This window comes from Taudactylus pleione, unplaced genomic scaffold (assembly GCF_031769625.1).
Source record: "Taudactylus pleione unplaced genomic scaffold, aTauple2 ptg000370l, whole genome shotgun sequence".
In the NCBI taxonomy this organism is placed as follows: Eukaryota; Metazoa; Chordata; class Amphibia; order Anura; family Myobatrachidae; genus Taudactylus; species Taudactylus pleione.
Genome location: NW_028284771.1, coordinates 7,794,813 through 7,810,066, shown reverse-complemented (window position 1 = coordinate 7,810,066; position 15,254 = coordinate 7,794,813). Strand labels below are relative to the sequence as shown.

Genomic DNA, 15,254 nt, shown 5'->3' with positions numbered 1-15,254 from the left:
TATAAGGGGCCTGCATAGGGGGGGCACTACTGGGGGCACTGCATAAGGGAAACTACTACAAGGGGCACTGCATCGAGGAGCATTACTGGGGGGACTATATAAGGGGCACTGCATAGGGGGGTCTACTACTGTGGGCACTATATAAGAGGCACTGCATAGGGGGGACTACTACTGTGGGCACTATATAAGGGGCACTGCATAGGGGACCACTACTGGGGGTACTGCATAAGGGGAACTACTACAGGGGGCCTGCATAGGGGGGACCATTACAAGGGGCACTGCTACTGGGGAGATTGCATAAGGGGCACTACTACAGTGGGCATTGCAAGAGGGGCATTACTACTGGGAGCATTAAGGTGCATACAAAGAAATAAATGTTCCTAGGGTGACAACAAACGGTGGTATATAGGGGCCCCCACAGACCTTAATCCGGCCCTGGGAGCAGTTTGCAAGCTCACAGAGGAGTATTGTACCACAATTCTGACAATGTGCTAGTGGTAGGTGCAGGCTTAAATAGGGAGCTCTTGACAGGATAGAAGGCGGCGGTCATGTGTGTGCAGAAAACAGATAGAGACTAGATACTAGTGTTTACCTGATCAGAGCTAACAATTCTGCATCCATGATCCTCAGGAATTAAGTGACAGCGGTCTGGTACACCTTCATAAAGCACCGTTGGACAGAGTAAGAATGACTAAGTCACGGTTTAGTGACACATTTAGAATGCCAGGATTGAGGCACAGAACAGATACGGTTAGTAGTTACAGCTGAAGCAAAATAAACCTAGAGATATCTAAGGCTGCTATTGTAGAGGGAAACTGCATAGTAAGTCTTAAGCATAGTCAGAAGTCATAAGCACAGTCAATTAAAGTATCATGGTCAATTGCCACAAGGCTATGTTTGGTAATGGTAGACTGGGGAGGGAGAAGTAGTAAGGGACAGGTTAAAGGAAAGAAGATGAAGAGTTGAGAGAGGGAATGAGGAATTTGTGAAATCAGAGATTTTCACATTGGTGAGTAAAGACCAGATCAAGGAAGAACCCGCTCGAGTGGGAGGGCAAGGAAGTCCATTGAGAGAGATCAAAAAGTGATGTGAGGGAAGGAAGTGAAGGTTTAGGGGTTTGTGTGAACATTGAAGTCAACCAAGATTAGGGAGGAAAGGTCTAAAGAGAGGAATGGTGGGAGCCAGGTGGCAAAAATTCAGTGGTGGCTTAGAGGTTCAGTTAGTTGGAAATGAAGAGATTATGGGTAGGGGCCAGTTTGTTACAGACAGACCTGGCACTCCAGAGGGTGCAGAAGAAAGGGACAGTTTGGGGGTAGGCATGTGAATGTGATTTTCAGGGGTGATGGTGCATGGCAGTGAGCTAGATTTGCGACACAGGAATATGGAGAGTGTTTGAATAGGATTGGAGCCTGATCAAGAAGAAGAAATTGCCAGTGGAGGGCTAGTAGCGAGTTCAGTGATGGGTGAAAAGAGGTATAGGAAATGAGTGGTGCTGAGCTTGGGGAGTAGGACAAGGGGGCAGTGAGGAGATATGGTTAACAGTGATGTGGAGAGGAAAGATAGGGGAGAGTAGCACACGGTAGGAGGGGAGACAAAGCAGGTGAGATATGGGCAACAGGAGGGAGAGGAGACTATCGATAAGGAGGAGGACGAAGTGGGGGCAGAAAGAAAAAGTGAATGTTTCCAGCTGGTATGTATGGGACGACATGTAGTAGGTGAGGGGAGAGAAGACGTGATGTACGTACAACTGCATCATGGAGGCAGAGTAGAGGTGAAGAAAAAGAATGACAGGAACAGTAAGAGCTGAAGCATGGAAGTGAAGGTGCTTGTGAAGAGTTTATGCTCATAGCAGTGTTGAGGGAATTTAGCCAGTAAAGCATTATCTAACTGCACCCCATCATACAGTATGTTACAAGCTTTAGAAGTGTTTAAATGCATTACTCATTACTCATGTGCATGCATTTTTTTTTATCATATTTAGTCTACATGTGAATAATAAATGTGTGATAATATACACCCCTTCACCCAAATGTTTTATTGAAGAGCGAGTGACACCATATTTAAGATTAATATATATAACAGCTATGCATTACTGAAGTGAAAAATGTAATAACTGGTGTCTAAGGGGTCCATTTACTAAGCACTATTAGGAGACAGAGTGAAAAGTGATAAGAACGTGATAAGGTGCCAGCCAATCAGCTTCCACCTGTCATTTTTCAAACACAGCCCGTGAGATGACAGTTGGGAGCTGATTGGCTGGCACCTTATCACTTTCTTATCGCTTTTCACTCTGTCTCCTAACACTCCTTAGTAAATAGACCCCTAAATATGTCCACCATGCTTAGATAAATTCCTCTGCAGCAGATGCCATGCTAGGAAAGAGGTGCTTTCCTAACTTATACAGGCAGTGACTGCCAACTAGGCAGACTTGCTTTGCAAAAATTCCCGTTGTGGACTGGTTTATGCATGTGCTCCATACACAGGGGCAGTCATGTTATCCCAAGTCTAAAACTCAGCTTTTTTACTACTACAAGTCCTAGATATGTAGAAAGATCTTCAGCAATTTGTATTTGGCGGGGGAGAGATAATACTGTACTTTATAACAGAGTTGCAGAGTTTATAGCTGTGATGCTGAACAATGTATTTAACCTTCATGGTTTATGTCGGAATATTTCAGTATTTGGGCCTAGTGTTCTTTTAATATACAAGAAATGCATTGTACACATACTGCTGCCAAAACAAAGGCTATGTAATTACATATGGAATTTCATATTCATCTCTAAATAAGATATATAAATACACTTACTGAGGTGAAGAGGGGAAGAGGGCTGGATTAATAAAAGTAAGCCAGTATAATAAGTCTTCGTGTTCTGGATCTGAAGAGGTTTCCTGAATTTCAGGAATCTTATTCTCCACGGCCCTGCAATACAATGACGCTACTTAATAATAAGGAATAAGGAAGAGTATATACAGTATTGTTATTGATCAAACAGAGTATCGGATTCTGAATTTCAAACAATTTTGAATATGAATGCATGATTTTTAGCAAACTGTGCATACGTCACGGGGTGAATACACATCTTAAAGTACTTAGAAGCGATGTCAGTCACTTGTGGCTGGATTAATGTTACCGGGTGACAATGGGTGGATGACGGGGCGCTTAAAATAAATTTGATGTGGGTTGGATCCCCTGCACGCAGGGAATGGGTATGAAATACCGCCGGCCGCATGGCCGGTGGTTCGATTCCCATCAGCGGCAGCCCGACATGAGCAGAGTTCGAAGCAGCGGAAGCCCGACAGCATTGGAAATCCCGATCGTGGATAGGTGAGTATCTACTAACCTAAGCCCCCTAACCCTCCTTAGGGGTGCCTAACCCTAACTTCCCCCCCAAGTGCCTAACCCTAATCCCCCCTCTAAGTGCCTAACCCTAACCACCCCCTTCCCCGCTGCCTAAACCTAAGTCCCCCGGGGGGGGTGCCTAACCCTAAGTCCCCCCCGGGAGCCCTAAACCTAACCCTCCCCCCCGCGGCTGTCCGCTCGCGGCGCCCGGCATCACTACGCACGGGATGCCGGGCGCCGGTCTCCCGGCGTCGGGGAAATGCGGGCGTCTACATCTAGACGCCCGGCATTTCACCCTTGCCGGGATATGACAGTCGGGAAGCCGGCTGCCGGTATTTAGGCAGTCGGCGTCCCGATTGCATACCGCACCAAGGATAGGGCTGGTGCACATGGTGATGATAATGATGACGGTTGCTATCCCGAGTGGATGGATGGTGGCGGAGCACTGGCAGAGATGTGTCCGACTTAGAATACTGATGGATATTTTTACATCTGACTTCCAATCACAGAAAGAAGCCTGAATTGGGACCGCATTACATTTGACTCAGAACCAGCCACAAAAAGTACAAAACATATAACAGGGAAGCTTGGGGAAGGTTTTCATACAAAATGCTTCAGCCTTACTTGGACACCAGAACACATCCTAGACCAACCCATTGATATTAATATAATATTATTATTATGTATGTTGTCAGTATTGCTCAATGGAGGAATTAACCAGTTGATAACAAAACCCAGGAGTTTGATTCAAAAAACAGTAACATGTCTTGTAATGCTGTGTACGGAAGAGTACAGTACATTCAAGACTGCAAGTAGAATAGCGATTAGTGTATAGGCAGCATCTGAATTTTGTGTCTGCACTGTGTAGCATGTAATAGCAGTGCCACGTTTATGGTGATCTACTGATCACTAATATTGAATTTCCTTTCATGCTATGTTCACACACTGTAGGCTAATACGCCACGGGTGAATGTCAACCCTTTAGCAGGGATTCAATAAAATATAGCAGTTAAAAAAGAGAAAAGTTTTCAGGAATTCTATAATATTTCACACTCAGATTCAAATTTATGTAAAAAGATATATTGAATACACATGGCAAATGGTCTTTTTTGTGATTTATAATCCAGTTTAACTGTGCAATCTTTCAAAAGATGAAAAGTTTTGTATTCAAACTTATCCTTATTCAAAAATCTGGAAAGATATACTGTATGATATAATGAACTTCTCACTGAGGTCACAATAAAGCAGTTTATTCTCTTTCCACCAACAGCTTTCTTTTTACTCTATTTGCAGATTTACCATGCACAAGGGTCTTGAACTGGAGTATTTCGGCAAAGAAGAGCGTATGTTTTAGAACTTATGCTCATGCTTTGTGAATTTTCTAAGGACTTCTGGATCTAATGCTTCGATAAGGTACAATCATTGTCAGATAGCTATATTTCTCTGCCGCTCATCAACTTGCATCAGCTTTAGATTGTCAGGCATTTATCCATGTTACTTAATAAAATGTGACCCTATATAGAAAAGCACAGCTGCTGAAGATTCTTCATAACCTTACAAGGAATCTATTACTCGATATAAACAGTTTGATGTTAAATAAAAAAAGCACACTAGTTTTACTTAAACCCAGTCTTGGGTGAGGATTGCCATGAGATTTTATTTCACTTGCTAGGTTTGAGAGATAATTGCCTGATATTTTCCACTGTAGTCCTCGTTTCCCATTTTTCCTTGTGGAACATACAGATTTATTGCACAACATTTGAATAAATCCAACATATTTCTACATATAATAATATTATGCAAATCTGTGTTACTTTAAAGTTAAATAAATAGAGAAAACATTTCATATGATCGGGGCTGGATTAAGGGCCACATGGGCCTGGGGCTGAAAATGATTGAGGGCATATTGTGAGTAGAGCAGGAGCTGTGGGCCTGATTCACAGATGTACGCTATTGCCACTGCAGCTGCCATCCCGTACGCCGCTGCTGTGCGAAAATATTGCAGCTACCAGAATATGTATTAAGACACCCACCGGCATCTTTGCAAATCCAAACATCTGTGTATAAAGACGCAGCACTGGTGGCAGATCACTCAGTGTTAGCAGTCCTCAGTAACTCTATGGTCACACAGAATGGCAGCGGGAACTCAGACAATGGAGCCGTATTTATTGCCTACAGGATCGCAGACACAGGATGTGACACGCCCCTGTGTTTTTAGTATACACTCCTTGTTATCACCCCCAAACCCTCCCTGACTGTCAATCACACTGCAAATAAATACTTGCTGCGAGCGACTACGGTAATATACCTTGACGCATGCGCAGCCGATAATCACTCAACTGCAAAAACATCGGCACAGCATCAACTCTGAATGAGGCCCAATATGGCCAGTGTCCTGTGGCCATTTTCTCCCTAAATACATAAAAGTAGAAAAATTGCAGCATTTTTAAGAGCAAAAAAGAAATACAATACTTATGATTTATGGGCGACCAAGGGGTCAGCTGGTGGCTGGTCATCATCATGCTGTCATTAAGACGGGCCTATTTTTATGTGGAGGCCTGGGGTTGTAGTCCCATCCCTACATTGTTAATCTGCAGTGATCGTGCTGAGCGAAATAAAATGTGGGTACGAGGCACACCTCACTTTAAAAAATTGGGGTCCTACTCCACTGTTTCTGGGTCCCATCACATATTATGGGGGTTGAGGGCAGGAAGCAATTGGGACAGTGCTGGGGGTAGGTAGCAGTTGTGGTAGTGGAGGTTAAGGGCAAGCAGCATTTGGGTTAGAGCTGAGGGTAAAGGCAGAGAGAAGTTGGGGTAGAGATGGAGCTAGAGGGGAGTAAGAGCAGGCAGAGCTATGGGTAGGGAGGGGTAAGTGCAGACAGTAGTTGCGACAGTGCTGGGGGGCAAGGAGGGGGCTAGGGGCAGGCAGTGCTGGGGGTAGGGAGGGGGCAAGGGTAGATAGCTGGCACAGTATTGGGGGGCACGGTGGGGGTTAGAGGCAGGCAAAATTGGGGGTAAGGAGGGGGCAAGGGCTAGATAGCAGCTAGGGCAGTACTGGGGGGGGCAAGTAGAGGTTAGGAGCAGTGCTGGGGGCAGGATAGAAGTTGGGGCAGCACTGGGGTAGAGAGGGGCAAGTGTAGATAGCAGCTAGGGCAGTATGGGAGGCAGGGAGGGGGCAAGAATTGATAGCAGCTAAGGCAGTACTGGGGGCAAGAAAGAGGTTAGGGGCAGGCAATACCGAGGTTAGGGAGGAGATAAGGGTTGATATCAACTAGGGCAGTACTGGAGGGCAAGGAGGGGTTTAGGGGCACACAATACTGGGGCAGTGCCGGGGTTACCGAGGGGGTCAGGACTAAGGGTAGGGAGGGAATAAGGGTAGAAAGCACTTGGGGTAGAGGTTACCTCTGATTTCCCCTGGCTGGGACTGGGTCACTGGTGCAGCTCCCTCCTGTCCCATGCAGGGTCCACTTCCCTGCGGACAGAGAGCTCAGCTGGCTGAAGGAGCGCAGACTGCTAGAGGGGCCCGGCACCACTGACAATACTGCTGCAGCCAAGAAGGGATGCCCGATGGATGCAGTGCAGATAGACTCAGGGAGAGCACGCCGGAGGGCAGGAAAAGAGGGATCAGGACAAGGCGGCGATTAGCTGAGAGATGCTGCTGACAGCGATTTTTTGACACGCTGCGGGCAACGATTGATTGGGGATAAGCTGTCGGCGGCGATTGATTAGGGGATAAGCTGTTGGAAGTGATTGGTTGGGGATACTCTGCTGGGCAGGGATCGGCTGCTGCAGCTCACACAGCACATCCTGCAGGACCCAGTTTGTTTCAAAAAATGGGTCCCCAGGTACCTGAAGCGCATAAAAACATGCTATAGCATGTATTTTGCGATCTCTGAATCTGGCCCTGCATACAATTCAAAACCAAGCTTGTCTATGCATTACAATGGCACACCATTACACAATATATCACAGTACAGTATGTGAAAAATTACTATCCCATGCCAAAAGTCATGGAATAGCATTATGTAAAGGTAATGGTAAATGACATCACCATACTTTGCCATTTTGAAAATGCCTAGACCTGCAACAGTTGTAATCTAACAGTTTGTGAGTCAGTTTGAGTCCGCTCATGGCAAGGCGACATGAATAATTGGAGTTCGAACAGAGCATTATAGTGGGTGCCCGATGGATGGGACATTCCATTTCCGAAGTTGTGCAGTCATTCAACATTCCTTGATCTACAGTCTAACGTGTGTACCGGGAAAACCGCATGGAAGGCATTACCGCCCACCATGGACAGTGCAGTGGCTGACCATGGGTGCTTAATGATCGTGACCAGCGATATCTGGACAGAATTATTCGTGGTAACAGACAATCAACACTGGCTCAAATCACATCCACATTCAATGCAGAAGGAACCAGACGCACATACAGCAGGTCAGTGTAGCATTCTTTAGCTTCCATTGGATATGGGAGTAGAAGATTCACCAGAGTGCCCCTGTTAACACTATGACACCGGCCACAGCATCTCACCTGGGCTTGTGACATTGCTAATTGGACCCTGGAGGACTGGCAACATGTGGCATGGTCTGATGAGTAATTGTTCTAGTTGTTTTGGGCTGATGGTAGGGTTCAGATGTGGCGCAGACCCCATGAGGCCATGGACCCTAGTTGTCAACCGTGAAGGTTGGTGGTAGTTTCATAATCATGTGCGGTGTGTTCACGTGGCATGGGTTGGGTCTGTTGGACCGCTTGAACACGTCACTGCCCAGTAACCAGTACGTTGCATTTGCAGCTCTTCATGGACTTCATGTACCCCCTCAACAATGGAATATTCCAGCAGGATAATGCACCGTGTCATCGGTCTCAAGTAGTCCAGAACTGGTTTGAGGAGCCTTCTCACCACGTTCGCCCAACATGAACCTAATCGAACATTTATGGGATGTGTAGAGGTCCATTCGCACCCAAGATCCTGCACCTACAAATATCAGGGAGATGTAGGAAGCTATCCAGATAGCATGTATCAACATCTCTCCAGAGGTCTTCCGTCCACTTGTGGAATCGATGCCATGTTGAATTGCTGCACTGTACCGGGCTAGAGGGGGTCCTACACGATACTAGGCATCTATCCCATGACTTATGGCACTTCAGTGTAAGTAACAATGGTTGTGCTTTAAAATCAAATATGTTGGGCCTGCACACTCTTCGCTTAACTATTGTCTAGAAGAAGAATTGGAATGCTAAATTGTGACCAGTTTTTGGACACACATAATCAAATTACTAAAAGCCTGATCAAATCACTTGTCCGGAAATAAACAATCATCTAACTTACTATGATCTGGTTCTCATACTTTGAAATATTCACATTTATCTGTATGAGAAGATTACACAACGTATCCAATAATCCAATCATTCAGTCACATTTTCCAAAGCAATCTTTTGCCACCTATACATGAAACAATTTTCTAGTTGTTCATTCAAAAGTGATATCGGATTAACAAATTGCTGTGTACGGCCAGCTATAATTTTGCTTTGCTTCCTTAATTTAAGTGACATATACTTACTGCTTCAACATTTCCAGGGGTGCCGTTAAGGCAGTCAGTACTGTAAGCAGGCTGTTACAGTGGTTGTGTATCTTAAAAATCATATCTGTGGGAATTTGCGTTGGCGTCACAAGTTCTTGAACTGTGCTACATACCGACCACAGCAAGTTTTCCACGCATGAAAGAATAGCCAGGACATCAATACTGTAATGAATTAAAAGTAAAATTAGACTCCACTTGGCACAGTACCATCCAATGTTAAACACAGAGAAGAATAAACCTTGTTACATTATTACATGAACTTAGAAAGATGCTGCTGCTTACTACTTACATTACCTAGGACAGGGATGGCCAACCAGTCAGAGGCAAAGAGACAAAAAATATCTGTGGTCAAGTTGAAGAGCCGATCGCATGCGCGCACAAAAAAATTTGTGCGCACGCCTTTGGTATGACATTCGCAGGAGCATGACCTTGTGTCACACCCCGATTTTTAGTCGTGCTGGCGGCGAGCCCAGCACATTGAAAATACACAATTTACATAATCTTCCCAATATAATTTTTTCACTGTTGAAGTGAAAGAAAAAGCCAGAGCAATATAGAAAACATTGAAATAGCCACGTTCACATAAAATACACAGAAACAAGCCACATCCACATAAAATACATTTAAAATACACATCCACATAAACTACATTTTGAAATCCAGAACCACATAAAATACATTGAGAAAGCCAGTGCCGATTATTATGCTGTGCCCTCTGTAGTTGTGCCCCATATGCAGTGCCCCCCTGTAGTTGTGCCCATTAAGCAATGCCCCCAGTAGTTGTGGCCCTTATGCATGCTTCCCGTAGCTGTGCCCATTATGCAATGCCCTCAGTAATTGTGTCCCTTCTGCAATGCCCCCTGTTCCCATTAAGCAATGCCCCCAGTAGTTGTGGCCCTTATGCAATGCCCCCTATAGCTATGCCCGTTATGTAATGCTCCCAGTATTTGTGCCCCTTATGCAGTGCCCTCTGTATTTGTGCCCCTTATGCAGTGCCCCCTATATTTGTGCCCCCTTTAGCTTTGGCCCTTATGCAGTGCCCCCTGTATTTGTGCCCCTTATGCAGTGCCCCTTGTATTTGTGCCCCTTATGCAGTGGCCCCTGTATTTGTGCTGCCTAAAGTAGTGCCCCTTAAGCAGTGCCTCCTGCATTTCAGCCCCCCTAAAGCAGTGCCTCCTGTATTTGTGCCCCCAAAAGTAGTGCCCCTTAAGCAGCGCCTCCTGCATTTGTGCCCCTTAAACAGTACCCCCTGTATTTGTGCCCCCTAAAGTAGTGCCTCCTGTATTTGTGCCCTCTAAAGTAGTGCCCCTTAAGCAGTGACCCCTGTCTGTGCCCCCAAAAGTAGTGCCCATTGAGCAGTGCCCCCTGTATTTGTGCCCCCTAAAGTAGTTCCCCCAGCCTAGTACATACCTGACCACGCTGGCTCTGGCTCCGGCTGATGCTGCCTCGCTCTGACTGGATCTAACTAGATCCAGCAGGCGCGCAGGGCAGGCTCCTCACGTCATGACATCACCCATGCAATGCATCACTGGGAACGCTGGCTTCTGAAGCGATCAGAGGCTTATTTAGTCTCTGATAGCTTCAGAGACCAGCAATCCCAGTTCGTGTGGAGGGAGCCGCATTTTAGAAACAAATGAGTCGCATGCGGCTTGAGAGTCACGGGTTGGCTACCCCTGAGCTAAACATGTGCATAGGTGTAGGTTTAATAATATAGTTCCACAAGCGTGTAGTGCTTTAAACAAGAAATGGCAAATAAGTGGAAGTTTTTTCACATACAGTGTCGGATTGACGCATTTAAGGCCCACCTGGGGAATACAGTGGTAGGGGCCCATGCTTAAGGAGTGTGGTCATCCACCAGAGGGGGTGTGACCAGCCAACACAGATGCTTGGCTGACCATCAGGCAAATCTTTGTGTGGTATCTATAGAAAGGAACTAAGCCCTCATGTTGATCAGTGATCATGCTCCACCAAGTAACTGTCTAATAGAGTAACAATCCATAATTTGAGGACTGGAACCCGACACCTAGATGGGGGAGTGGGCCCCCCGTGGATTTCCCCTGTACCCCTGTGGGCCAGTCCAACCCCATTCACATAAACAAAGTTTCACATACTGTATGCCATGGTAGGTTTGAGGCCAATGACCCAAAGAACTTACAATCTATGAGGGAGAGGCGTTTGTAAGGAAGGTGGAGCAATAAAATGTTAGGCTATTTTATTTGCCACGTCAATATCCAATAATCTAATATAAAAAAGGTTTGAAGAAGTGATAGGATGATTTATTAAGCTTAGAGAAGGTGCTGAACAAATAAAAACTCATTATTAATGGTGTCATGTAATACATTTATTAATATTTAAAAAAATATTTTTTTGCTGTGCCATATAAAGGAAAATGTTTTTTTCTTTCGTCTTGAGAACCAAGTAATAGAATGTAAAAATAGATTAGGCTTATTTAATAAAGTGTGATTTTTACGGTTTAATTATAATATTGAACTGTATCTCGTTTCCTTTTTTAAATAAGCCTATAAAGTACATTGATTTTGCAGCAGATTTGTGTATAACACCCATAATGACTAAATGTGTCTGTATTATATTATGTTTACTTTAAAGCAGCAGGTAGACCGATTTCAGTCGCCAGTGTGATACTCGTTGGCATTGTTTTACTGCCAGAGTACGAAATGTCTAAATCAAATCTTACTTTAAAAAGTTTTCAATCAAGCAGTACCATGCATACAGAACACAAATCAATGAATAATTAGCGGTGTCTGATCGTGGAGTGTGCTGGTGTTTAGTGTATGTATAAATAAACTGCAAAGCAATCCCAATACATCAGTATGTACTGTACATCAAAATGTCAACAAGAATTTGTAACACATCAATGCTTGATTTATTAAGAACGTTTTATTCACTTCTCTGCAGGAAATATAAACACTGCATTACTAAATGATGAAGCATGACAACTCCATTCTATTTTACATATTGAACATAAATACTGTAAATATACTGTACAATATGCAGACATAACATTATTCCGCCTCCAATACCAGTACTTGGCATTTTGCTGTGATTAAACACATATATTTTCTTACACTGTAAAAGGAAGTGCTAACTACAGGTAGACCAGCCTTTACTGCAGCACTTAGCACACCGGTCATCAATTAGTCCCAATCAAAGCGATTATTAATTAGTACACCTTTTCCATTAATAGGATGAAGCTGCGACATTCCGTGACCCCAAACCTTCATAATGTGACGTGCAGTCTACTCCATCTGCATCAACATAACTATATATATATTTATATATAAATACTTAACAATACCTTTCTTTACATTTTATATGAAATGGGTATAAAACATTATTCATGAATGAGACAATAAAATGACAAGTCCACAGGCCAAGAGCTTCTGCGACAAGCAAGACACTCCAATATCTATCATCTATTATGTACAATAGGCGATTTGTTCTTGCAAATATTACATAAGTGTTCTCCATGAAAAATGATGAATAAATGTTTATTATATTACTGTATGTATTTAAAATGCACAAGTATGTAGTGCCATTAAAACCAAGTTTGTGCCTTGTGCTGTCACCTAATACCTGCTAAATTGTATTCATAACAAACTTTGATGTCCAAATGTTACAACAAAATGACAATAAACGGAACGTGTACACATCTGACAAAACATAAATGTGTGAAAAAATTATTTTAGGTACATTCAATAAAGGCAAACGTCACTGTTTTTTGATTTGTTGTTTTGTTTTAACATTCTATGAGTAAGAGCAAGGGGACATTATTTAATATAAACATTTCTTACACAGCTATTTTAAACTTTGAACTGTGTTTTTAGAAACAGACACATTGCGCCAATAAGTAATGCAAAGGTTTCCAAACCCCGCCATTACAGTACAGGTTTTAAGGATATGCATGCCTGAGTCTAGATGGTTAAATCAACTCACATATGCTCAAGCTTGGATATCCTTAAAACTTGGACTGTAATGGCGTGTAATGAGATGAAATAGGTGGGAACGGTGCATTTATAGGGGTAGTCTTCAATGTGCTGGCAGCTGCAGAGATCTTTAAACACCCACAAAACGACTCATTGTTTCTTACTTGTCCTAAACGTGTTGAAAATCAGGTATCAGCCCATACTTTTATAGAAAATGCACCTACCAGGTGGATGTGTATTTATAGGCACATTGCAAACAATAATATAGAAACATTTATATATACAATAGTGAAACATATAATGAATATAGGATATATTATGGACACTATGCAATATGGCAGCAGGATAAATACTACTATGAACATTACTGCAAATTTTTTTTAATTATGTGCAGTCCATTCTGAGGATCCTCAGTATAATGCTGAACCTCACTATGGTGAAAACAATGTTGCTGTATGCTATTGTAGAGTATATATTTCTCTATTGAAATAATGAGTATTGGAGATTGAGAGGATGAACGTTTTACTGTACAGGTCAATGTAAAAAAAAATATCTCAGTTATGTAATTTTCTTCCAACCCAGTCCTGCAGACAACTCATATATGCTGCAAATAGCTTGCTGGCTAATCTGTCAGCAGCTTATTCTAAGGATACTAATTACAAAGCTAGGTATATAGGATAGTCTAGGTTAGGATACTACAAATAGGGCTATATTACAAGGGGGCTCCACCAGCCCCTTATTAAACTGGCCCTATTCCATGAGTATTAGTTAGCAGGCCTGCGTCCGGTTCCGTAGAACCTAGATAGCGAGCAGGAAATCAGACAGGACATCTGAAACATAGATTGAAAACTGGACAGTTGCTATCTCACTTCATACAGCAGTAGTGTCTATCTGTGTCACCTACATTACCCGGTAAGCAAGCCCTGATAATTATATATATATATATATATATATATATATATATATATATATATATATATATATATATATATATTATATATATAATGTTGCTGAGTGGCGTAGTCCCATTAATATTAATAAATAATTGAGTATAGTAATCATAAAATGAATGATGGATAGTATTTAAATATATCACATTACATAACAATATACTAACCACTGTATTATGGTATCAACTCTTCCTTAGCAGATTCTGCTTTCAGTTAAATTAATAGTATGTGATATAAATATATTATATGTGCCTGCTATCCTATTAAAGCTGTACACTTAATCCTTTTCTCTGTCCCTTTGATATCCAATATACATTAATCCCGAGCCTAATTCTATGTAACCATTTAGACAGTCTGAATGGCTGAGATCTGCTAAAGAATTGCTCAGCTACTGAGCTATATGGAGAATGAACCAGCTAAATCCTCATTAAGCGACAGACTCCTTCTTAAAGATTGTGTGCATTAAAGCAACACTGTCACCTAGTGCTAACAAGAGTGGAGTTTTAAATGCCCAGAGAATGCATTTCTGCCCTTGTCAGTCATGAGTGGCACAAACATGAAGGCATGATAAGTGTCTGCAGGTTAAATGAGCTAAAGGTTTATTGGGCAGGTAAAAAACATGGTTTCATGGTTTGTCGCTTTATTCCTGCAAACATGTTACTTGAGAATCCAATTGCATTTGTAGCAAATAATTCTAAGCCCAGAGACGTAATGAATGAAGGGCCATGAATGTGCTGAATGCTAGCACAACCTTCCTATTGAGGCAGGTTTAAATGCTTCACTTTCATATGACTTTTCTCAGTTAAAAAGAATATAGTCTTATTATCACAGTTGTATAAATGCTCATACCGTATTTGTGGTACTCGTTTGTAGTTGGGCTGAACCTGGGAGTATCTGAATGTCAGCAAAGCTAATGTTTGCTCCAAGACTTCTGAAAGTATCTTCTGGGCATGAGCTGGTGGTACCACAGTCCATAGGTCATGTCGGAGTCCACAACAGAAGTAATTCCACATCTGTATGGAAAATGAGCAACGTTCCCCCTAAAAAACAAAACAAAAGGACAATAAACAAAATGTATTTCTAACTACAAAGCAGTATGTAAAATACTAGACAATCTCACCAAGCTAAAGTGCAAAGGACAGTTAGTGATGCCATGCACTTATTGTTGTTTAGTCGTGCCTATCTGCTTCCTAAAGCAGAGTGCACCAAATTGGCACCAACATCAGGGATTCGGTAGTTACTTCTGAATGCCTCTTATTGCACACACATATACAGAAAAAAATATGACATTTTGTGCTGCAGGACATTCCTATAAGCTTCAAGCGACCATATCTGGATAAGTGGGTAGTCGCAGAACCTTTTTACACCTTTAAAAAAGTTTGATCTTTACAGTACAAAATAATACAAAAAAAAAGTCAGAACATATAAATGTA

At 42.7% G+C, this 15,254-nt stretch overlaps 1 protein-coding gene across 5 annotated transcripts in view; it reads right to left on the bottom strand.

Moving 5' to 3' along the window:
* KIAA0825 (KIAA0825 ortholog) overlaps positions 1 to 15,254 on the bottom strand; it is a 473,150-nt gene that overhangs the window by 335,877 nt on the left and 122,019 nt on the right. For all 5 annotated transcript variants that reach the window (XM_088444682.1, XM_088444683.1, XM_088444681.1 and 2 more), the window contains 3 exons: positions 14,671 to 14,861; positions 8,907 to 9,089; positions 2,807 to 2,920 (listed from right to left, as the gene is read on the bottom strand). In XM_088444682.1, coding sequence (XP_088300808.1) covers positions 2,807 to 2,920; positions 8,907 to 9,089; positions 14,671 to 14,861 — 488 coding nt within the window. The remainder of the gene's footprint in view (positions 1 to 2,806; positions 2,921 to 8,906; positions 9,090 to 14,670; positions 14,862 to 15,254) is intronic.